This window comes from Alligator sinensis, unplaced genomic scaffold, assembly GCF_000455745.1.
Source record: "Alligator sinensis unplaced genomic scaffold, ASM45574v1 scaffold516_1, whole genome shotgun sequence".
NCBI lineage: Eukaryota > Metazoa > Chordata > Crocodylia > Alligatoridae > Alligator > Alligator sinensis.
Genome location: NW_005841957.1, coordinates 1,780,345 through 1,804,516, shown reverse-complemented (window position 1 = coordinate 1,804,516; position 24,172 = coordinate 1,780,345). Strand labels below are relative to the sequence as shown.

Here is a 24,172-nt window from a genome sequence, read left to right as displayed (position 1 = left end):
AGGGCCCACTGGTGGCTCACCCAATGGCTGCAGGAGAGGTGGGAAGGCTCTGTTGGGGTGTTAAAAAAAAAAGGAGCAGGCCCCTCACTGTTTTTTTGTGGTTTTTTTGACAGAGCCTGCCTGCGCAAGCGGCCACCGGGCTGTGTAGCTGCAGGGGAAGAGGAGGGTGGTCCTCCTCTCTGCAGTAGTGGCACCCCCCAGGGACACCTGGGTGGGCTGCTAGCTGTGCAGGTGCTGCCCCAGCTCACAGGCAGCACCCGCCAGATCCAACTCTTCTCTCAGCCCACATGGGGAGGAAGAACTCGGGCCCCCACAGCTCAGGGGCCACTTGGCCCACTAGCAGCTCACTCCCCAGCTGCAGGAAACATGGGCAGGCTTTGTGTGGGGAAAAAAAAAAAGGATTGGGCCACTCACTGTAACAGGGACAGAAGCCCCTAAATTGAAATGGTGGGTTTTTATCATTGCAATTAAAAACCACCATTTCAATTTAAGGGACTAAACACTTGTCATGTGTACAAGCACCCCAGAAGTTCAGTGCACATAAACAACTTTCAAAATGGCTGAAACTGGTTTAACATAAACATGGATACTGCAGGATCAGACCTAACTGATTTAGGTGAAACCGGATTCTGTCCCAGATCCACTCCAGATTGAAGTTAATTCAAGTTAACTCAATTGCCCAGCATCCTAGAATGCTTTGCACTCCCCCCCCCCACAGACACCCGTTTCAGGGTGGGTGAGATAGACTTGGCCCACACTGTCTGTTCCAACCAACCAGGGAGGTGTGTTGTAGCACCCTACCCCTCCAGAGCTTCTGGCTTGGGGCACTGCAGGTATATGGCTGCATTTCTTGAATCAAAAATGAATGTCTGTTCACTTGCTTATCAGCTCAATCTACATAGCTAAGACTAAACTGTGAAGACTGAATCAATCCTTCTTGGGCTTTTTGACCATCTGTACTTAGCCTATATGATCCAGGCAGTTTAAAGTTAGCTTGGGCAGCTCTACATGAGTTTCAATCACATCTTTGGATTTCAATAGAGCAGTGCTACACAACTTTCCAAGCCTGCAGGCTGGAAGTGATGCAGGGTCAATACAAGGCCTGATCCACTATGGTCTTTCCTGACTGGGGCCTGATCCAGCAGGATGCAGGCCTGGCCTGCCCAGGGCCTGATCTACACAGCACATGAGGCCAGCCTTGCTGTTTCTTCATCCAGCTTGAAGGGCCAGCTTGGTGCATGGTCCAAGCCCCACATGTGGAACTGGGCCCCTTGCCAGATTGTTCCAAGTCAACTGGCCCATGGGTCTTGGAAGTTTGGTGGTGCGGGAGGGTAGCAATGTTAATAATTGCCACTGGTCCTCTGCTGTCAAACTTCTGGGCCTGTGGAGAGCCCTGCAGGCAGGATGACATGGCTTAATGGGCCTGATCTGGCCTGTGAGCTGGAGGTTGACTACCACTGTGATAGAGCATCAGTGTCACACCGAAAATAACCTTGTTTTTCCCCAATTCAATTCTCCTTTTCCCTAGGTAACAAGAACCAACGAAGTGTTGCTGGAAAGTGCTCTGGAATGTGTCCAGGAGTTGTCATGTGATCGTTCTATTGCTTACTTCCCTTTGCAAAGAAAACATACCAGTTCTAAAAAAAGTCCTGTCACAACCTCACCACCTGTCAGCAAAAATATTAAATAACCAACCACTCAATGTTAGTGCCTTTTAATGGAAAAAAACAACAAATATGTTTAAAAAGGGAATATTTGTATAACTAAGCAATACCAGACTTCCAAAGGTTTTGTTTCCAACACTGTGGAAAATAAATAAGCCACGCGCGCGCGCACACACACTGAGAAAACTGCAATATCTTCAGATTAAGCTGAATCTTTCATTCTCTGGTGAACCACACTTATATTATTATTAAACCACAGGCTATACTGTCCCAAGGAAAAGGAAGGGAAAAAAACCTCACTTTCCTGCTTTCTCATCCTTCTCACAATATGTTTTATGTTCCTAATAAGATAACAGATAACACGCACAGCAATTTTTGCAAGCAAATTGCCAGGCTTATAGAGTAAATCACAAGGAAGAAATGAGTAAGTAACCTTATAATTTCCAAGTGCAGCACATAAGGTATCTTCTTTGCTCAAATAATGGTTAAGAAAGAAAATAAATTAAAGCATTTCTTTATTTGCATTTTCAAGACCCATTTCAAGGGGATATGGTTTAAATAATAATTTCCCTAAGGGTTTGAGAAGAGTATCCAACCAGCTGCTTCCAGCCTGGCTGCAATTTAGCATCTAACCATATGTTCTATTCACATGGATACTCTTTGAATTTGAGGTTAATCCTTTACAAGAGTTGAATGTTATTCTCTAGGTTTAATTATAGAGAGATTTCTTAATTTTTTTTCTAATCTAGATAAAATATGAATAAAAAAAGGGCAAGACAAAACAGGTAAAACTTATATTCTTTCAATCTTAAGAGCCAAACATTTTTAGTCATATAATTATTTCTATTTTATAAATATCAACATCTCTTACCAATAATGGGAAGTACTGATAAATTAACATTTGGAACATTTTCTAGACTAATATCTGGGTACATAAAATAAAGCATGTTATGTTAGGAAGAAAAATAGGAGCTAATATGGTTAAAGTATTTAAAATTTCAGTACAATCTTATGATTGCCCTACATAATGGGTTGGCATGTGATATATGGATACTGACCTAGAACCACTGAAAATGTGCTCTAAGGTAATGATGCGGAAGAGGCATTTTGATTTCCTACTAGTTTCAAAAAGTCAACACTTTTGAAAATGAATGCTTTTTAAATTGTAATTGAACTGAAATGTCACAACATTATATTTTATAATTGTGCTAATTAAAACAAAATTAATAATTTTTCCCTTATTTAAGAGAAAACATTGAAATCCTTAGTAAAAAACTATATAAGAAAAATGTTTGTATTCTTTGGAATTTTATTTTGGGCTATTTTTATCCCTGAAACAATTTCACAATTTTTACATAAAATAGTTACTATAAATGATTGAGTATTGCCTAATCTTCACTTCTGGCTGAAAGAGTTTCACTTGAAAAACTCAACCAGCTTTACACCAAAACTTCAGTTGTGAGCTATGCAGAGGCATGGTCTTTTCCTTCTTATGTGTGGGTTTTAGGCTAGGCCTGTCTTTCCAAGCTTGAACCTTCCTATATTGAGAACTGGAGCTAACATAACCTTCTATCTTACTTTGGAAGAATACATTAATTTGGGTTATATTTAGCCCTTGTACTTAAAACTCATGGTTAATTTTTTTTTTGGAGTAACAGCATTGGATGAAATCCTGTGGTAAAACCCCATTAACTTTATTTGAGAAACAAATTCACTTATTGGTTGTAGTAGGACCAAGTAAATAGTTATAAAATCCTCAGAATCTTAATTACTTCATACTTAAGCTGGCTAGAATCACAAATATCAATTACAGAGAGGAATTATCATGGGATATTTAATGCTGCTACTCTGAGAACTTTGGGGAAAAAGCATATTTCATCATTGTTGTTTTTGCAGTCTGGGAAATTCATAGAACTTCCATAAGATTTGAATTTGTAAAATTCATATTGGTTAGGTTGGGGCATAATGCTGCAGAACTCGTTTTTAAGTTATTGGAAAGCATGCTTTAAATATTCTTCAATTTTAAAGAATGGCCTCCCCCCCACCATCTCCCACCCCCCTCCTTATTTTCTACACCAGGATCTTGGAAGCATCCCTGAAATGTTATAAATAATTTTCCATTGTCTCTTTTGGAAAAAAAAATAAAAGTTAGAATTAATTAATAAGAAAGAACTTAGCGTTTCAAAAATAAGCATGAGACTAATGGCAGAATTATAAGGAAACTATTTTTAGAAGGACTTATGCCTTCTGATAGCATGATACTTTTAAAATAATTATTTGAAGGATTATTCTATCCAAAGAAGTATTTTCATAAATAGAAGAAAGAAAAGGCCTTATTATAGTTATTCTTGATAAAAATTGTTTAATGAAATATATAGAAGCCATTTTTGTAAGCTTAATTTTTCACTCTATCATGATCTATATCAGTTACAATATTTGCATTTTTAAATACACTTCAGCAGTTCATTACTGAAAGTTTACTGATAGATGTTGTCCTAATTACCTTTTCCTATTTTTAGTATCCATTTCATAAGGAATATTTCTTCACAAGCAAGCCTTAATAAGGAATCAAACTGATTGTAAATAACAAATTCAAAGGTGATCTTCTGTTCAATAAACAACTATATTTTGGCTAATGTGCAGACTGATAAACTATTACATGATTGTTTTGTTGCCATGCCAACACTTGCAACTTTGTAAAAAAAAATCACAAGGTTTTGGTCTTATAGGTACAAGAGTTAAGTGTTCATTTCAAGTGAATATTTAAACAATGGCATGTATAATCATTAAGAGGATACACAAAACTTATCACTACAAATTTAGGTGTAGACTTTTTTCGTAACCTGTAGTTCCCTGATATATTTTAATACACACACAGATGACCTCTGCAGACACTAAGAGCAGAGACATTTTCGGAGAGATCTCTAATGGTGTTAATATATTTCTAAATAGCTCTTCACTCTTGTCACATTTCACTCTATGCATATTAAAATTCCCTGTACTCCATTGACTAAAACACATTATAACATTTCTTTCTGATTGTAGGTTAGCATTTGTATGGCAGCAAGAACTTAATAGAATTCAAATACTACAATATTTTTAAATATATCTAGGAGAGCTACAAGTCAACATGACTGAGCCAAAATGAGCTGTGCTGAACTCCTGAATATAGAATATCTTGGTTTAACATGTTTTATAATGATCTGCTAAGTGATAAAACAATTACATTTAAGCAATATTATAAATAAGTTGCTATGTAAAAATCTCATTCTAGTGTACATTATCCAGTTTTAATACAATTCTCTGGAATTAATGAAAAAGAACAGTAGCTGAAGCTCAAATGGATTCAGGTTGAGCTACCTGAGTATATATAAAATTGCTCATTTTGCAGCTCTTTTTCTTATTGCTAGAATTTGACTGCTAAGTTCACCTCAAAGGAGAAGAATCAAAGGCTCTAGTCACACTACTGAGGACCTCTCTTGAAGAATAAATATACATGTTTTGGCTTCTCATCTTAGAGATGAAGGATAGTATGTTCTATATCATAGCAGAGAAACTCAAAAGTTCCAGATGCCAGTGTATATATCCACTCACTAGATAAAATCATCATTAGCAGTATAGGAGACTGTTACGTCTTTAAAGAGCTTGCTGTACAGGAAATTGTTATACATACATATATACACTTGTAGAATACCACATAAGGTATTTTCAGAGCAAACCTCCATTCAGTGCTACCTTGGAAAGTTTGGGAATCATATTCTGTAGTTTTAGTCTGAACATACTAATCATTTATATGATTTACCTTGAACAGGGGCCTGGACAAATGGATCTTGTTAGGTCCCTTCCAGCCCCACTATCCTATAATCTGTAAATAAAGTAAAAAAGATGCCAGGTACTTACCTTTCGGGAATGGATTTCTTTCACATAAAGTGGAAGTAGAAATTCAGATACACCTTCAAGTCGTATTCCTTTTTTGGTGACTCTCAGATTCCCCATTCCATCCTACAAGCAATAATATAAATATGCGTGTGTCACTTAAGGGAGAAACCACTGTTCAGAAAAAAAAAATACCAAAAGTATATACGTAAAATCTGATCTGGGGTCCAGAAGTAGCAAATGCTAATTCTCTGAACAGCAAAGGAAAATAAAAGGAACTCTCATTATACACAAAACTTTTCATGCATACAAAATCATAGGAAGGGCAACCAGATTTTGAAAATATGTTTAAAAATAAGTATGCAGTAGGTGTCAAGCTTGAAGATATATGATACTTTTCTAGGTAGTAGTCAAGCATGTGCTGAAGCTGTGGCACAGTGTAGAAGGAGGTTGATTATTGAAACCTTCTGAAAACTCCAAACAACAGTTTTGAGGAAAGCAAAATTTGACTACATAAATTATCTATATTTGCCAATCAACATCCTTCCTACCTCCTGTACTTGTAGACACGCATCTTGTAACAAAATGAATGTTGTTCCACTGACAAAAGGGTAGGCCAAGTCCTGGGGAATCTATGCAAGGAATGGTACCTTTATACTATCACTCATTAGAATATTGAGAAGTGCTCAATATTAAGAGAATCCTACTTTATACAGTTGAAGGTAAAAGCAGCAAGGAGTCTATTGAGTACCTTAAGGCAGGAAAAACAGCATTGCCACTGAGCAGCAGTGTGAAAGGAAGAAGCATTCAGCTGTACATAGCGCAGCAGCTTGAGCTGTCAAACGCTTGCAAGAATAAACCCTGGCACACAAGTTCTGAACCAAAGGTCTTTCTACTACCTTCTTCAAACTCAGTTTGGGTACAATTTTGAAGAGCAGCAGAAAAATAGAAAGATGTTCAATTATTTTTTTCTTTATTATGATACAATAAAATGACCCTTCTCCTGCTTACTTAAAACAGACTGGATTTAGTAGGAACGTATTTGGGTCCAAATTAGTAACACTTTAATATAGTCAAGTTATTTTGGACATTTTACATGCAGATTGAACTGCTGTGTTCAGAAGTCACTCAGACCCTAAGAAAGTTACAAAAAGTTGTTTCATTCTAGGCATGTCTTTACTGCCTTTTCTGCATTGCCATGAATCACACTCCACCTGCTAAGAACTAAATAACAATGTTCAAGTAGTTTCAGTGATGCCATGTACTATTCCATAGTTCTGCTGGTCTCTCCCAAGATATCAGTACCACTGTTGTAAGGCACTAGTAACTCCATTTATTTGAGCTGTCTCATGCCCTCAGCCATTTTGACCTAAGCTTATCTAAGACATTCTGAAGGAAAACAACTGTCTTGGTGCCTATTTCCCTCCATTTTCAGAACTGGAGAAGACATCGCATATTTCTCTGAGAGGGATGTTGGACTAGATGTTCTTGTGCGGGCCCTTCCAGTCTTTACATAACTATAATTCTGTGTGCCCATGTAGAGAAACAGCCTCATATGACTAATGAACTTTGTACCACTATTACAATTTGTAGCCATTATTTATCATTGCACATAGATAGACACATATTCATAAAGAAGTGACAGTTTTCAGGACCCCAAATCATACAGAATTGTTAGCTTTCCTTTATCTATCTCTTTATGGACCTGCAAGTTCCTCCCAACTGAGGGTTTGGACAGATATAACATTTGTAGCACTATGAACACTCTTGTAGTGCTATAGAAGTTGAAGAGACAGGTGAACATGCCCCCTGTAGTACTATATAGATGGCACAAGTATTAAAAAATTTTGCTAGATGAAACAGTAACTTCGCTGTAGCACTACATTTTGGGGCATTAGGCTATCAGTGTGCATGCTGCAGCTTTCAGTGTCCTGGGGGCTGCAGCACGGCTGGCTACTAGGACTGTGCAAAGTTTTGGTCCCTGATTTGATTCAGCAGAGATTTAGCCCAATTCAGTGGCTGAACCTCTGAATCCTAATCGAATCAGGAAACCCTTTAATCTCTCCAAATTGAATTGTAACCCTCTGAACTGATTCGGAGAGATTCAGAGAGATTCGGAAAGATTCAACAATTCGGACATAGACCCAGCTTTAAATGTTTTTTCTACATACCTGAAGGTACCAGGTGACTTATGAATGCTGAGATGCTGGGGTGGATGAAGTGTTCCACAGGAGTGTGGTTGACTCCCCAGTGGGCTTGGCAGCAGACCCAGAAGTGGACCAGAAGCACTTCTGGTCCACTGGGGAGTGCACTGGGAGGGTCCCCTGAACCCTCCTGGCTCGGTGACTGGTGCCTCCTGGGTCTGGGGGGCACCCGGGATCGCCCCATGGCTGATTGCTGAGTCAGGGGGATGAGGGGGGGAGGGGGCCCAGTATGCTCCCTGGTGGACCCATAAGAGGACCAAAAGTGTTTCTGGTCCCCTTCCGTGTTGAGCATACATCCCTCCCGCACACTCCTGCTCCAGTGGGACACTCCATCTGTCCCAGCATCGCAGCATTCATAAGCTGTGCCTGGTACCTTAAGGTATGTAGAAAAAAACATTTAAAGCTGTGTTTATGGCTGAATCGCTGATTCTCCAAATTGCCACTTAATTTTCAGATTCGCATTCAGCTGAATCAAATCAGGGACAGGATCCGAACCAACAAATCAAATCACTGTCCCTAATTCAGGCTGAATCCAAATCCAAATCAAATATGGCCTGTTTCGCACACCCATACTTGCCACCACCAACTAGGAGCTCGCTGTTCCAGTTTATTTATCTTTGATTGAAATACTAACCATTGGCCCTATGAAAAAATCCACTAGAACTGGTGTTGGTGGTATTATTATCCTTGTCCAAGCTCTGCACACTCTGCTCACTAGTAAACTATTAATACACTGTGAGGTAAATTCATTGCAGTTCTTGTAGTTTTCCAGATGTTGCATATTGATTTGGCTTGTGTTGTTTTCCATAACATGTATCAGATGTATTTGCCTTTTTTGTTGTTGTTGTTAGACTTGGAACAGCAGTTTCCTTTCTGCCTCACGTCTCCTTTTTGTAGTGTTGTGGATTCTCTAGCAGATCTATGATGTTACCTCACCATACACCTTCAAAAGGCTTTAGTGCTAATTGGTTGACTTCCTTTACAGTATTTTAATTAGCTTTCATGGGTTATTGCTGTCTTCCAGAAGTACCTCTGAAAGTTTCATGCCAGATCCTACTCATGCTTGCATCTCTAATTAGAATCAAGTAATCCCCTCAAATTGCAGCATTTGCTCTCCATCCTTGAATCAATCACCAATATTCTGTATTTATTTTAAAAAAGCAGGAGGTCACCTGATCACAGAAATGCAACTACAGTCAAAGAACTGTCTATTTCAACCCTTTCAGTGAAGCAATATTAAGTATATCCTAGACCATCCCTGGAAGGGAAACTTTAAATTACAACTACACTAAATCAGAGTACTACCTGCATGTCATGGTTTTAATAACATATACATATACAGTGATTGCATAGTAGGAGTAGCCAATGAAACAAGGAAAGACTATTCTCATATAACTAAATCTCATAAATAACCACACACTCTTAAAATCAAACTTTTAATTGGAAAATCTGTGGCAATCAAGTGTAGCTTGGGAACAATTTATCTTACTTTTACAAATCACTATCTTGCATATGTTATGGCATATCATGTGGAAGCAGACATACATTCTATGGTACAAATACACTTTTATTTAAAAAGTTAATCTAATTTCAGTATCACATATACATTACAAATACATGTCATGCAATCACAAAAACTTTAATAATATAACTTTGGCCATCAACCTCAGCTGCAACCCTAAATCTGGCCAACCCAAGATGGATTCTCCTATATGGAAGTAACCTTCGGTGACTACGAAAAACATAGGAAATATCTGAATTACTTTGTGTATTTTTGTATTATTGTGTGTACCTCAACTTTCTGCTTCTTGAATAAACCTGTATATTAAAATATTTTTTGTGAATACACATGTAAATGAAATATGTAGGATTTCCAGTTTTATAATATATAAAATCCATGTTCCTTTGTCTTCCTCTGATAGATAAGGTACAAATACAGTATCTTACTGTGCGGGCCGGGAGCGATCATGCCTTTTGGGTCATGACACTTACAACCCAAAATAAACACACACACAATGCTACCCAAAAAGTATGAACTAGCAAAAGTCAGCTTAAGCTTCATAGTCACAGTTCTCTTTTAAATAGAAATATGTCATGTTGTTGTACCTAGTGAATCACATATTTTTATATCAAAGAGCTAACAGTAAAACAAAATCTTATAGGAAAAAAGAAAAAATGTGATATTAGTAGGGCACTTTGAAAATTCTCTTACATTTTACAATATCAAATAGTTATGATTCAAGAATGATTTTTCTAAAAAAAAAATAAAAAATTTAAAAGGGTCTTTAAAAAAGCCTAATTGAAAGAAGCAATACATTAGACTCTCTGCTCCATCCCATAGACAGCAAAATATATGTCTGAGAACAGCATAGTAAGATTATCTCTACTGGTACATTTAAGGTGATACAGCTCCCAAAGGCTAGGGACAGACATTACACAACCCGGTTTAAGTGTTCAGAAACTGTTTTAAACCTGTAACAGAACAGATGTTCAGTGCACATAAGCCAGTTTAAAAATGCCTGAAACTGGTTTGAGATAAATCTAATACTACATTCAACCAGGTTTAACTGAACTGGGTCAAACTGGTTTATGCAATGTCTGTCCCAGACTCCTTTCTTGCTGGTTTAAGCTAAACCAAACACCCCTAGCATCCCAGCATGCTCTCTGAGCTGGTTGGGGTTCTCTGTTCCACAGCAGGGCTGGCCCCTCCCCTCTGTTCCCTGGCTACAGCTCCAGCACAGACTGGTCTGCTCCCTTCCTCCCCCTCACCACTCCCTGCTAAGCAGGAATTCCTTTCTCCCCTCTGTCTTGCTGTGGAGATGTCTATGTATTAGTTAACATATCGCATGCTGGCTATGGTCCGTGCTGAATCAACAGGTAGAATCAACAAGTAGCTGGTAATGTCCCTCCCTTGTTTTCTTAATGGGGCAATAAACACTGAGTTCAAAGTGATAAACACTTTCATCAATTCCCTGCTGGGCTAATCAAAGCATCCTGCCTGGCCATGACCCCCCTCAGCTTAGTGCTGTCAAAGGGATGGGCGGGCTGCTCTAGCACCCCACAGCTTCTGGCCTCAGCCACTTTAGGCATGTGCCTGCTTTTCTGGGATGTCTGTCTGGTTACAAAACTGATTTAGCCTAGCCAGGTTAGACTAACCTGCAAAGATTGAATCAGTTCAGGCTCAGGCTTTTTGAATGCGTGTCCCTAGCCAAAGTGAGAAGACACTTACATACTAAAGTGGTTTTATTCTTATGTAGCTGTATTTATCATCATACATGAGGGAAATACATACACAAGTATAAGGCTTCTTAATATTGATATTACTCTGTCCCCTCTAGAAATCACGCTTGGCAATTATATCAGTTTAAAAAAAAAACCCACCCCCTTCCACCCTCCCCACCAACACATTTACACAGGTATAGCTTTTGAGTTAGGACAAGCAAAGAAAAGAGAAAAATCATATGTAGTAATCTAAGAAAGACTTAACTGTAGGTGGTAAAGCTGAAATAAGCCTGAAGATTTAATGAATGAACGTCACTTCCCTTATTTCATGGTTACAAGAATATCAGGCACAATAGAAGAAAAGATTGTTTTCAAGCTACACTGGATCTTTAAAGATGATTATTTAGCGGAATTATGCCTTTGTACACCATTTTAAGATTAAACTATGTCTCTGTGACCAAGGTCCAAAAGCCACCATTGTAACAATAAAGGCCACCTTCTTTTCAAGACAGGGGACTATCACAATGGCAGACTCAAGAATGGGTAACATTTTCAGTTAGTATATCTACACTACAGTATATACTCCTGAGACAGTGTGAAACTAATGTAGCATCAGTAGAAAGTAAAAACAGAATGAAGGACCCCTGATATTCTATACATATTTAGGAAGGCTTAAAACTAATTACACAAAGTAGGAGGGCACTTCCTTTTCCATTAAAAGTAAAAGAGGAGATCAAATGTGATCTGGGAGTAGAAGAATTCTGAAACTGATGTCATGGCATATAGTTAATAAAAAAGCAGTGTTCTCACTTTAATTTTGGTAAGTATTTTTTTAATAATTTGTATACACTCTGTAGATGTTCTTTAAAAACAAAAGTGAGAATGTGATACCACCACCTGTACCCAGAGGGGAAACTAAGATAAAGACACTATCTCATCATTGACAGATCAATGCTAATGCAATACTCCTGCTGTTCTATCAACAGGGATAACCTGAGAGGGAACACCAACTGTGCTGTATTTTAGCTGTGAATAAATATTCAGTAGGAAGCAGGTACTGTTTTACTCACTCAGAGACAAACACATTTGCTAAGTTAAAAGTGGAAATTAACATATTACTTCATCTGGTTCTGATGGGGCATTTGTGGCTGCAAGGTTTAGCACTAATATATATTGCACACAAAAATGCATTAAGAAAAGCATTGCTGAGGTTGCCAAGTCAAGTGCTTAAGGGACAGGAATTGCCAGTAGTAAGGTTCCTTTTTTCACTGCCTTTTGGATATCCTTTTGGATATGCATATGATACTATCTTTAATAATACTATCACCCACTGTTATTTTCTCAAACATCCTACTTCAATCATTACAAAGGACTGAGAATACTTTGTTCATATGCAGCTACTTAATATTTTGTTTTGTTCAAAATGCAGCCCTAGACAATTAACTTTACACTATTCAAACTCTGTTGTGAAGATACAACAACTAATCCAATAGCTACTAGTTGTGCTAATCTGAAATATCTCAAACTTATTTTTCAGAATGCTTTGTAGTATATAGCATGGTTTAAGCACAGTTCACATAAACTTTGGTTGAAGCTATGGGTGCTCAGTTTTAGTACTTTGCTCAGTCATAGTCTCAGTTTCTTTCATCTTCTTTTTGAAGAGAGACGTTTGTAGTTTTGGTGTGTGGGCCTTGAAATTAAGTAAATAAAATATCCATTTTCCAGTACAATTTTATGCTTCTTTGGGGAAATATTCTTAGGTTCCTTTAGCTCCTTCCTTTCCTTTAGTTTCATTCTGGTCTTCCATAGAAGGACTATCCTTCTGACCATCTGCCAAAGCTTTCCACTTTAAATGCTGTAAGACACTGGGCATATGGGACTACTCTCACCCCAATAAAATTACATTATAAGATAATTAGATTTATTCAATAGGACAAGACAGTCAATGCATTTTGGAGCGTCTGCCATGGATGGTGTTAGGAAACTGAAGCAGGGTGACTGTGACCTTAACCACCTGACAAATGCAATAATCTTTTAGAAATGATTTTCCTGAAGTGTATTCTTGCCACTATGAAACAAAATTTGCAAATAACAAAGAAAAGCAATAAGGCCTGTACCCATTGTGCAGGGAAATTTGCTTGAATCATGTTGTCCTCTCTCTTAGAAACTGTTATAGTAGAGAACTGGGAGGAAGTCAGATAAATTCAGATAAATTTGAAAGGTTCACTTTCTGTCCTATTCCCATACTTATTCGGTGAGTGGAATGGGATTCCCAAATGCATCATTGATGTAGTTAGTCTATGAGGTGCAACTACACCATGCCTTTTGCCTGAGGCTCTTATAATACTATGAATCACATGAATGTTGATGGGTATTAGCGCTAGCTTGAGTTTGGAGCAGTCCCACTACAGGCCATTAGGAGCCTGGACTGATAGGTAAGAATCCCCTCCCCTCCCATTCTGGCCTTCCTCCATGCTCCCTGGCCCCCAGCACTCCCCCAGTTCCCAGCCCCTCCCTTCCCCTCAGGGTCTCCCAACCTCCACAGCATTACTTACTTGTGTGACTGCCTGTGCTATCTGTCCCAGCGAGCAGGCAGGGAAGGGTTTACTTGCCTACCCAGCCACCGCTACTTCTGAGCTGCTGCTCTTCTGGCTCAGACAGCAGCAGCAGTGGTAGCAGCCAGGCAGGCAGTTTAACCCTTCCCTGCCTGCTACCCTGGGACACACAATACGGACAGCCACAAGTAAGCAGGAGGGGAAGGTGGGGAGCAGTATGTAGAGATTTAGAGTGCTGGGGAGGGTGGGAGGCACTGGAGGGGACAAGTGGTGGGGGGTCATGTGGAGAGAAGTAGAGAGAGTTAGGATCAGACTGCCTGTCTCCCCCACCCCACTGCTTGCCTCTCATCTGTTTGCCCCCTGCCTATAATTAGATATTATACATGGAAAATTATATAATTGTTATAACTTTCCATGTATAGACTAATTGTTGGAGGATCTTCTTAAATTCAAAGTGATCTTGGAATCAGATAAATACAGTACTTCCTCATAGGCTTGTGGGCCCTTTGTTTCTATTTTGCTCTCCTTGGCATTATGATTCTTCTTGAATCTTAATCCTAGGGCCTCCATCCTAAAAGGGGTACACAATTCTCAACTATTATATCATTTCCATGGAATGTAATTAAATATAAAGAAATAAATCTGCATGAGATTTTATTCTCTAATAAACTGATATTATATTGGTGTTGAATTTTTTTCATTCATAGTTGACTGTTAACAAAAATCAAGCTTCAAGTAAAACAAACTCTGTTTAGCTTAAATTCTCACGTTGAAGGTTAAAGGCCTTTTGCACTGGATTATAAAATATATGTATGGCTACATGTATACATGGACACATTGGTTAGCAATCCCAGAAAACTGAAATAATATCCAAGCAAGAGGATGAATGCAACTCTGGCCCAAAGATAAAACTTTTACTAATGGCTGTGGGAATTTGATAAGGTGGCACTGGCGTCTGTATTAAATCAAAGCCTATAATATATTGACTAATAATTTGATATAATTTACTCATAATTTGATACAACCAAAAGCACTGTTGTATTTCCTATCTTTATCTATATCAAGTCTTTGGCAGCAATAATATTGATTTGATTTATAGCCTCTTCTCTCTTTCCTTGCTCTTGTAACTTGCAGTTCTGCCTAGTAAGTTTTAGTGGACACTATAAGGACATGTTAGTGTGAATGAAACAGATCAGCATGTTTGACAGCTATAGGAAATGATTATCAATTTGTCTTGCTAGGCAGATTTATGTATTTCCATTCACACTCTTCAGTGTATTGGGAACCCAAAACCTTGCTCATATTATAGAAAAAGAAATAAACTCATAATAGACTCCTACCAGTCTGGCTAGTCTATTTCGCCCTATGAGTTCCCAATATCCTCCAGTTTAATAAAACAACAACAAGGGACCGATCCCCCTCAACTTATTCAGTTTTTTTTAAGCTGCTTGTCCCTGATGAAAAGAAAAGAAAAGAAAAGAAAAAAACAATCCCACCACATACCTGAGATACTTATTTAGAAGCAGGTTAAACCATTTTTAATGATTTTTCTAATGTTCTGGGATTAATGGTTTTTCTACAAAACAACTTTGATCTTCACCAGTAATTCAAAAAGCAGAGTTATTAAAACTCAAACATATGAAAGACAAATCATTTATTTTATGCTGTTGCTGGGATTTTTATTATCATATCTTGTAATAACTTTTCTGCATTTGAAAGTCAATATCAAAGTAAATGAAGTCTCATATTATAATGGTGTTATAAATATTTGGGAAAGACAAGTAGTCTGATTTGTTGAAGCTTATGAACTGAGAAGCTTAAAAGACATTTTTATCTTTTATGACAAATCTCTGTCTTGAAAGTAAAATAAACAAATAATCAGTCCATGGAGTCAATCAAGCCAAATGCTAATATAACAGAATTTTTAAAGTACTTTGGCTGTGAGTAAGTGGGCGTAGATAAATGTTTTTAAGGGAGCTGTTAAATGAACTTATATATGATTTAAGGTCTAAAATTAATATTACACAAACATTTTAAAGAATCAAGATGTTCTTCCAGGAGGCAAAAAAGGGTGTTTTAAGCCTTTCATATTCTAAAAATTCCTTCAGACAACTAAGGGTTTAATTTCTGTATAATATTTTTCCTTCATTCAGGTACACTATTAAATCAGAATCTTATACACATCATTACACAAAGAAAAAATATAAGTGGACTATGAATTTCACTTAGCCAGTCAAGAATTTGTTTAATAATACTTTGCTCAATGTTGAAAGGTGCAAGTACTGCTACGAAGGCTAAAAGGGGATGGAAGAACCTACCGATCTGCCTTAAGTAAGTCTGTATATTATTTCATATACAATGGAAAGTGATTTTAAAACTTTAAGGCACTGACCAACTAGATGTACAAGAAATTCTGTATACACATGTGAAAATGTTGATTTTATGATTCATGTACATCTGTTTAACAAAACACAATAGCTCATTCACTACACAATGCATGAAGAGATTTGCACACTTCAGGGTGGGATTCATCCCAGCCAGTATAATTAGCAGGGCATTGAATAAACTATCTTGCCTCTCCCAGAGAATGCAGGGGCTTCTAACACAATCCAGTGTGTTGGATCAGACTCAATTATTTGAGCACAGAAATTGACGTGCTCTGGCAGCCCTACACGTTACGTGTATCAGCATTGCTGCGCATCTCCATGCTGACAAAATGGCAGCAGCACACTTTGAAATAAAACACATCCAATGAGCTTTAGTTCAAAGCAACATGCCACCATTTTTTTCAGTGTGGGGACACATGGAGATGCTGATACACATGATATAAAGGCACCTTTAATTAGTCTGGGTTGCTAATTAAAGTGCCCACCATATCCAGCACTGCATGTAAAAATGACCTAAATGCCTACTTCGTATTTTAGGGAGTCATGTCTTTCAGATGAGAAATCAAAGCTTGGAATCCTGTCCTGAATATTTTTTATTATGCTATGCTTTGCTTGTGCTGATGAGACACGATGAAGAATGCCTTGCATTCAAAAGCTGTTCTAATTCTATCCTAACTATGCAACTGGCCTAATAAAAGATATTACCCTAAGAAATTCCTGAAGGCATTTAGTTTTTTTTAATTAAAAAAATTGACCTTGGATTGCATATTTCTTTCAAAATAATCGTGTTAGCTTCTCCCCATTCACCCAGGTATGGGAGACCAAAGTTCTACATCTTCCTTAACCTGAGGGAGTTCAGACCCACATCTCCTACCACCCAGAAGGCTGTCTTAACCATCAGTCTATTAACATTTCTGGGCTATATTGAAGTACTTTCCAGTTGTCCTCTTGAAGCTGTGTTACTTTGCAAAATAGAGCTTGGCTTTCTAGCACAGTGCTTGGGGGACTTCCCTGTTTGAGCAGGTCTTGGCTTTTGACCCGTTCAAGGATTTCTTATGCATTTTATGTTAATCAAACAGTCATTGGTAAGTTGCCTGGGGATCTTCACTGTCAGAAATTTAAGCACCTAGGCACTCGTGGGAGTTTTCAGCACTCTTGAACTTTGGTAGAATTTCAGCATCTAATTTTTTTGTACATTTGGGTCTCTGTTCCCTTGAAAAAGAGCATGAAAAAATAAACTAAAAAAATGCTGGGCCAACATCTGACTTATATGTAAAAAAGTTGGTAAGGCTCATGACTCTGTTTTACAGGATAGTTTTGTTTTAATTTATTTTATCTTATTTCATAAAATGTGATAAATACTATTTGTTCAGTACTTTTCAGATGTGATAACACATTACTAGTGGGCATGGAAATTTATTAATTACAAAGACATGTGGGTCTTCTACAAATTCTACTATGGTAATGATAGTATGCAAATTGTTTTTACAAATGTGTAGTCAGTCACACATTCAGTCTCAAAGAAATTACATTTTATATTTCCTATCTCCTTACAGGACAAAATCATGCATTTTTAGAGTACTAGCCATACCTATTAGCCTTCTAATTGATAATAAATAATTTGCATTTTCTTGTTGGTTTGACAAAAATTGGTCTTCAGAAGGAATTTGAAGGAGGAGTTAGTGTACCATAAGACATGATATGGAAGTACAAAGAGGACTGCAGGAGAAGTAATAAAAGTGAGCTGTCACTAGAAGACTGAGGAAACCAAATTATAGATAAGAGAAAATAATTGGAAAGTACCAGAGTTATGAGGTAGGAATAAGAAGTTTAAATTTGATTTGGTGGAGAAGGGGGAGAGATAAAAAGGGTTATATGGTTAAATTATGGGAAAAGTAGGAGTTATTGGTAAGTATGCTGATGTTGGGTAGAAAGGGAAATTTAAGTTCTGGAAGACACCAGAAAGAAGGAGGAAAATAGTAATAGTGTAATCATAAAGCAATGGATTTTATAAATGTTAGAGGTAAAAGAGGCACCATTTCATCACTGCATGATTGTAGAAAGTACAGGAGCAAGGTTAGCTATTGATAGGCTTACATATGTGAAAGGATGGTGGTTTTGTCAATTGTGATAGACTAAAAGGAGTAGGCCTGCTTTGAGAGGAAAGATAATGGTAGGAACAGTGAAAAATGTTGGCAAAAACAAATATAAGTGAGTTCACAAATGGGCAGAGGAAGAAGTAGGAGAACAGCATGAAATGTTGTATTGGACTGATTGAAGCAAGTCAGGAGAGGAAACTTTGATTCATGAATAATTAGTGGAAAACAGTAACTGAAACCATGCATGACAATGAGGTCACTTAGAGAATCACTTAAAGCAAATCTGGATTCCATCATAGAATAGCAAGGGAAGATGGAGCACTGTAAGACAGTGAAGGAATATTCAAAGGTAAAAGAAGAAGATAGAGATGATGGAGAATAGGCAATGAGATTTACCTAGCAGAACTGACTGCAAACTGGTGATGGCAGTTTTGGGGAAAAGGCCAATAACCAGTCTAGTTGGAATCTGAAACAAAGTTTGAGTAGAAGGTGACTATATTATAACCTCTAGAACATTTTGAAAGGATAAAGTTTGAGTTTCCTAACATTCTTGAGTTATACTCAGTTTATATTCATTTGAAATTTCATACATGTCTTGGCATCCCTATCTGCATTTTAAACTTAAGACTCAACAAAACTACTAGAATATGTTTGGGTACTACAATCACATTACATAAATGTTTAGAGAGTAGTTTTGCTGAGTCTACAGCCTAAAACACAATTAATGACATCAAGAGACACATAAAATTGCCCCTACATATTAAGGGAATGCCAATTCAGAAATCTAATTATTATCAGATACCTACTTTAAGTACCATTTAATAATGTATCGTTCCATGGGCAGATATAAGATTTTGAAAAGGAGGGTACAGATGGCATAGTACATCATCACATATAAACATGGCACATACCTTTCTCCAACTAAAGAGAAAGTAGAAGCTTTACTAATATACTAAGTGCCCTGTGCTATATTATTCCATTTAAGATCAAAGCAAGAAATATATTGATATGTTTACTACAGTATTTACTCAAATATAAAATGAGGATTCTCCTCTGCCCTCCATCACATCAACACAGGGGGGGAAAAAAAGCTCCTTACCTTACATTCACATACAAGGAAACTGCATTAAATACATTGCCTGCACTGAACTGCTGGTAAAAATAGCATGTGCTCAGTAACAGAAACCAACTATGATAAATGCAGTCAACACTGAGTGACTATAAAGTACATGGCTCATGTTGGGTAAACATGCTGATGGGAACCATTTTTAGGTTTTGTTGGGGGGTGGGGGGGTTGGGTTTTTTGGTCCTTCAAAAAATGGGCAGGTGTTCCCTCCACAAGGAACAGGCCTGGAGGTAATACCAGGCTGGCAGCAGGAGGGCCAAAGTCAGCCCTGACACCCTCCATAAGTGATCCTACTACTGAAAAACATCCCCCACCCCCATCTGGGGCTTCAGATGTTTCCAAAACCTTTGGCAGGCATCCTACTTGCAGGCCCAAGCTCAGAGGCTTGGGGTTTTGGTGCCCTGAGTTTTTCTTGCCCTCAGCCCATAGGCTACAGAAGCAAGCTAGAAAGGAATCTCCCCTTTCCATAAAGTGGGCATAAAGCCAAGATCTTCCCATTACAGCCCCTATTGGAAGGTGTACTGTACATTACCAGTGCCAAGAGAGCAGTCTTCCCCATGTGTGACTAGGAAGACTGCCTCGATAGTCATGGTGTTTCCCTTGCTAGGCAAGCATAGGACTAAACTTGCTCTGAGCTGACAAGAGACCAAGAAGCGATATGACCTACCACAAGGAGAGGTTAGTACAACCCACGTAAATAAGACATGTTGTAGTGCCTATTGGGTATAGTCCCCCTCAGCGCTGACTCTTTTTATAGTCATGATGAGCCACTACACTGAATAAAATTTGTGTATTATTTCCTATAGCTCAGCTGCATGTTTCTTTCCCATTCCCAATTACTCTTGTTTCTTCACCAGCCTTAAATGTCTGGCAAACATCACACAACTGAGACCCAAACAGTTCACCCAGAATCCCTCTGTTGCCCCCTCTCTCAGCCTGTTGCATATGATTGGTGTGGATCCACCCTCTATGAGGTGAAGTCATACCAGGTTGCCCTACATCTCATTTGCATATACATTTTTGGAGGATCCCAGAACTTGTGACAAGAACACCTGGTCCTAGCCATGAGGACAAATTAGCACATGGATCATTTTTCAGGTATCTGGAGTATACAAATATATGGAGCAGTGCTGAGCTGTGGGGTTACCAGGGTTTTAAATGCTGTGGCTTGAAATGCTGTTGATTCTGCTGGAGTCCAGACCAATAAACTATATGGTAAATCATGAGGCTTTTGGTTTTAGAATAATATCATGCATAGTTCACAGTCTCTCTAAGTAGGTGTTAAAGTGCTACTTAAAAGTGTGTTTATGGAGTACCTTTGCTAAAACTAACAACAGTTTCAAAGAAGGTAAAAATACATTGATTCTGGATGAATTAAGCCTATGGGTACAATATGCAAATTGCTACAGCTGTGTTTATTTAAAGGTCAATTTTTTTCAAATTTGTTTCTCACTTTCATGTGTGCAGGGAGAGTAAGGTCTAACAGTAGGAAGGGAGGAAGGGGCTGCAGAGAGAAGTTGTTGGGGGGCAGAGGACAAAGGGACTACCTGACCCCCCAGATGTATTTTCCCTCTTGTAGCAGTGCGAGATTGACAAATTCAAGACAAACCTCCAATAATTAGATTTTATACCTGAAAAGTTATATTAAATATATAATTGTTCCATACATAGAATCTAATTATTGGGAGGGTCATATTATAGTCAAGTACATATGATAATAGCTATATTATGTATTAAGTTTAAAAACACTAGAAGCTAGGTAAAAATGGTAAAAATAGTCAAAAGATTCTTATTCGTTAGTCCTGTAGTCATTGCAGTTATATGTACATCTCTTATTCAAATACAAAATCTAGTCTTGAGTGTCTTAACAATGCCTCCAATACTTTACCATCAGTAATTTCTACACCAAGTTAATATTACTGTGCCTGAGTTAAGGTTTATGGCTAAAGCTAAAAACAGTCTGTGGGGCTGTGGCACAGAAGAGAGACATTACCAGGAATGGCTAACAGACAGCAAAATTGTAGAACAAAGTACACCTTGAATAGTATAGACACCATTAAAAAGGGAGAGAGGATCATTAACACCTCTGGAATGAAGAGACATTAGCAGAAATCAGGTAGAATATAATGAACCAAGAAGTCATTTAACTCCTTCAGGGCTGTCTGAATAGAAATTCCAGTGCCCCTACTAGGCAGTCAAGTGCTAGTCCAGTGCTAGTTAAATGTTATCCATAATAGGTCACAGAAATTCAGTTGCTCTCAGGAGAATTGTTGCTTTCCTGATAGAAATCACAAGCGTGCAGAAATTGCAGCTTTTTGGTTTGTTTGTTTTTAAGGAGCAAAAAATGGCTGCTCTGGCAGAAAAAAATAACTGGACTATATTGAAGTAGAAATCACTCCTGAGAGAGTTTCTTCCAGGAGAATGAATGTTTGAACACTTTCATGGAACTTAACTCCTCCCAGGTACCACAAGGAGTGGAACCACAGAGAAAGGTTCCTGTGCCTTCTAGAGACCAGTCATGCATATCAGGAAAAAGCATGGGTCAAGTTCTCCTATCTCTCCCATAGACCAAGAAAGGAGGGGAGATGTAGCTGCCAGCTATTCCCTGCTTGCTGAGCACCCTTGAGTCCTCACAGTGAGAACTGGGTAGTAAGGGTTGCCCCACTGCTCCCTGCAGTCTTCCCCCTGAGACTGGGAGTAGAGAAGAGGAACAACTGCTTGCTGTTCCCCATCTTCTCCCTAGATTGGGGTCTCAGGTTTGGGGAATGGGCAAGGGGATTTGCCCTTCTGCTCCCTTCCACTCCTGGACTAGTCCAGGAGGGGAAGGAGGAAGTGAAACCAAGCCTCCAGTCCCTTCTCCAAGCCAGGCAGTACCTGGTTCAGGGAAGAGGCAGGGAGCCATAGCAGCTGACTGGTCCAGGGCTAGTTCAGGAGTGGAGTGCTGAAGGCTGCTCCTTTCCTTTTCACCAGACCCCTGTCTGGGGAAGGCATGTGGAGTGTTTTCCTGCTGCTCCAGTTCCCCCAGGGACTGGGAGGAATGGAGCATCCATGGTTCTTCATGCATTCCCCAGGTCAGGATCATGGTGATCTAAGGAAAATTCAGAGAGTGGAGAGGGAGGGCAGAGGAAGGGTGGCTGCCAGCGGAGCTGCACATGTGACTGGCCATGGAAAAGTGTCACACAGTGGTGATGGCAGCACAGAGTGGTGGGTGGCGGGAGCAGGGCCCGCCATATGTGAGCACCACCAGCTCCCTCCCCACTCCCTGTGTCTGGCCACCACCACCAGTACACTATTCAAAAAAAGGTTGAAAAACCCTGTTCTAAATGATTTTAATTAAATTTACATTTTCATATGTTTAAGCCCATGCTGGATTGTTTTGAGAGGTGTTCAATGCTTGTACTAGAATATTAAAGATATCAATTAACTTAATTATGTGTTACACTGATTAAACATCCCATGAGAAGTAAAATTCTGCATTTGTCAGGTTTGATATAGTACCCTTTTCTTAATTTCAATGCAATCACTTAAAATAATCACTTTCTATTATGACATTATTAAGATTAAGATTAAGTTGTTACTACTGTTTGTCTTGAAAATTGATGACATAAATATTTCTATCAAGTGTATGTGATGCATTTCGTCAAGGAAACTACATAATAACTATTAGTGAATAGTTTATTTTTTGTTTTATGAGAAGCAAACTTTGTAACATAGAAAATACTATGTACATGCTTAACTGTGACCATTTCAGTCAACCAAATGAACTGCTTATATGGTTATTGTCTCGGACAGCCGGAGCCGACTCGAGGTGATATACAAATTGCTCGGTCATTTGGGTGGGCTGGTGAATGGAGAGGCAGACAAAGCGTATTGGTTGCGAAAAACTTTACTTACGCCACTAGTAGCCGCAACGCAGGTGGTCCGGTCTCTTAAACAACTCCATGAGTTGCTCCAGCTGGCAAGGCTCAGGCCAGCTAATCCGTCCACAAATTAAGCCGGCAGAGAAAGGGTACGTCGAAGGATTGCGCTCGGCGACGGGGAGAAAAATCGATAGGTGATCAGGCTATCGATCAGCTCAGCCGCAAGTCAGATATCTTTAGAGGCACTCTGCAGCGTGCTCAAAGTTCTCCAACTTGGGCGGAAGTTGCACAAAATTTTATACGGCCAGCAAGCCAATTACTAGCCGCCACGTAGGAATAATTTAGAACTGGCCAATAGCGGGACACAAATTTGCATGCGAATGGCGGGAACTCTCTTGCACCGGGGTTTTCTGTTGCAGCAGAAAACTTTTGCTGTGCAAGAGACTCTCATGTGGCAGAATAATTCCATCGTGCCGAGGCACTAAAATCATTGGGTTGTGACATGCCCCCTTGCTGACGGCACAACTGGAATTTTAGACACATAAGCACGTTATAGGGAATTTTTGTTTCAGGATTCATTGGCCTGACGGAGCTTAAGCAACCAACATGTACATATAACAAACAATTTTACAGACTGGTCTTTTTAACAAACTATAAAATACAATAACTTAAACATATAAGAACAACTATTAGTTATCGTCTGATTGGAGAACTTCTGTTTGGGACTCCCCTCGTTTATTAGTCAGTGCACAATGAAATAATTACCGCGGGACGTCCGTCTTCTCCCATAACAGACAATGCCAATTAAAATACTTAACAAAATGAGAGAGGAGCAGCGCCATAGCAAGTTCTGGGCCGATGGACATTCGCTGCCTCGGTGCCCCCTCCATAGCCGTTATTACGTTGACTTAAGGGAACTGCAGTTGGGTGTTCGACGGATCTTACAATCGGGCGGCTGTGGATTACTGCTTTGTTGAAGTCGGGCCTGTAAAGAAAGAAACAACAACAGAACAAAACAAAAGAGAATCGTAGTTGAATTTACTTTAAGGATATTAGGTGAACGTCAGAATGACAAGTCATCCAGTTGTGATGAACGATAATAGGGGGACGATCGGGCTTTTGCTCTAATTGGACAGAATAGGTTTAGGATATTGTCCCGACCGTTGAACTGTTCCCTTG

At 38.8% G+C, this 24,172-nt stretch overlaps 1 protein-coding gene across 1 annotated transcript in view; it reads right to left on the bottom strand.

The window, feature by feature from the left end:
- Nucleotides 1-24,172, bottom strand: part of SGCZ (sarcoglycan zeta) — a 315,201-nt gene that overhangs the window by 289,944 nt on the left and 1,085 nt on the right. The window contains exons 2-4 of the mRNA XM_014518471.2: nucleotides 23,896-23,978; nucleotides 14,005-14,092; nucleotides 5,565-5,666 (exon numbers count right to left, since the gene is read on the bottom strand). Coding sequence (XP_014373957.1) covers nucleotides 5,565-5,666; nucleotides 14,005-14,092; nucleotides 23,896-23,978 — 273 coding nt within the window. The remainder of the gene's footprint in view (nucleotides 1-5,564; nucleotides 5,667-14,004; nucleotides 14,093-23,895; nucleotides 23,979-24,172) is intronic.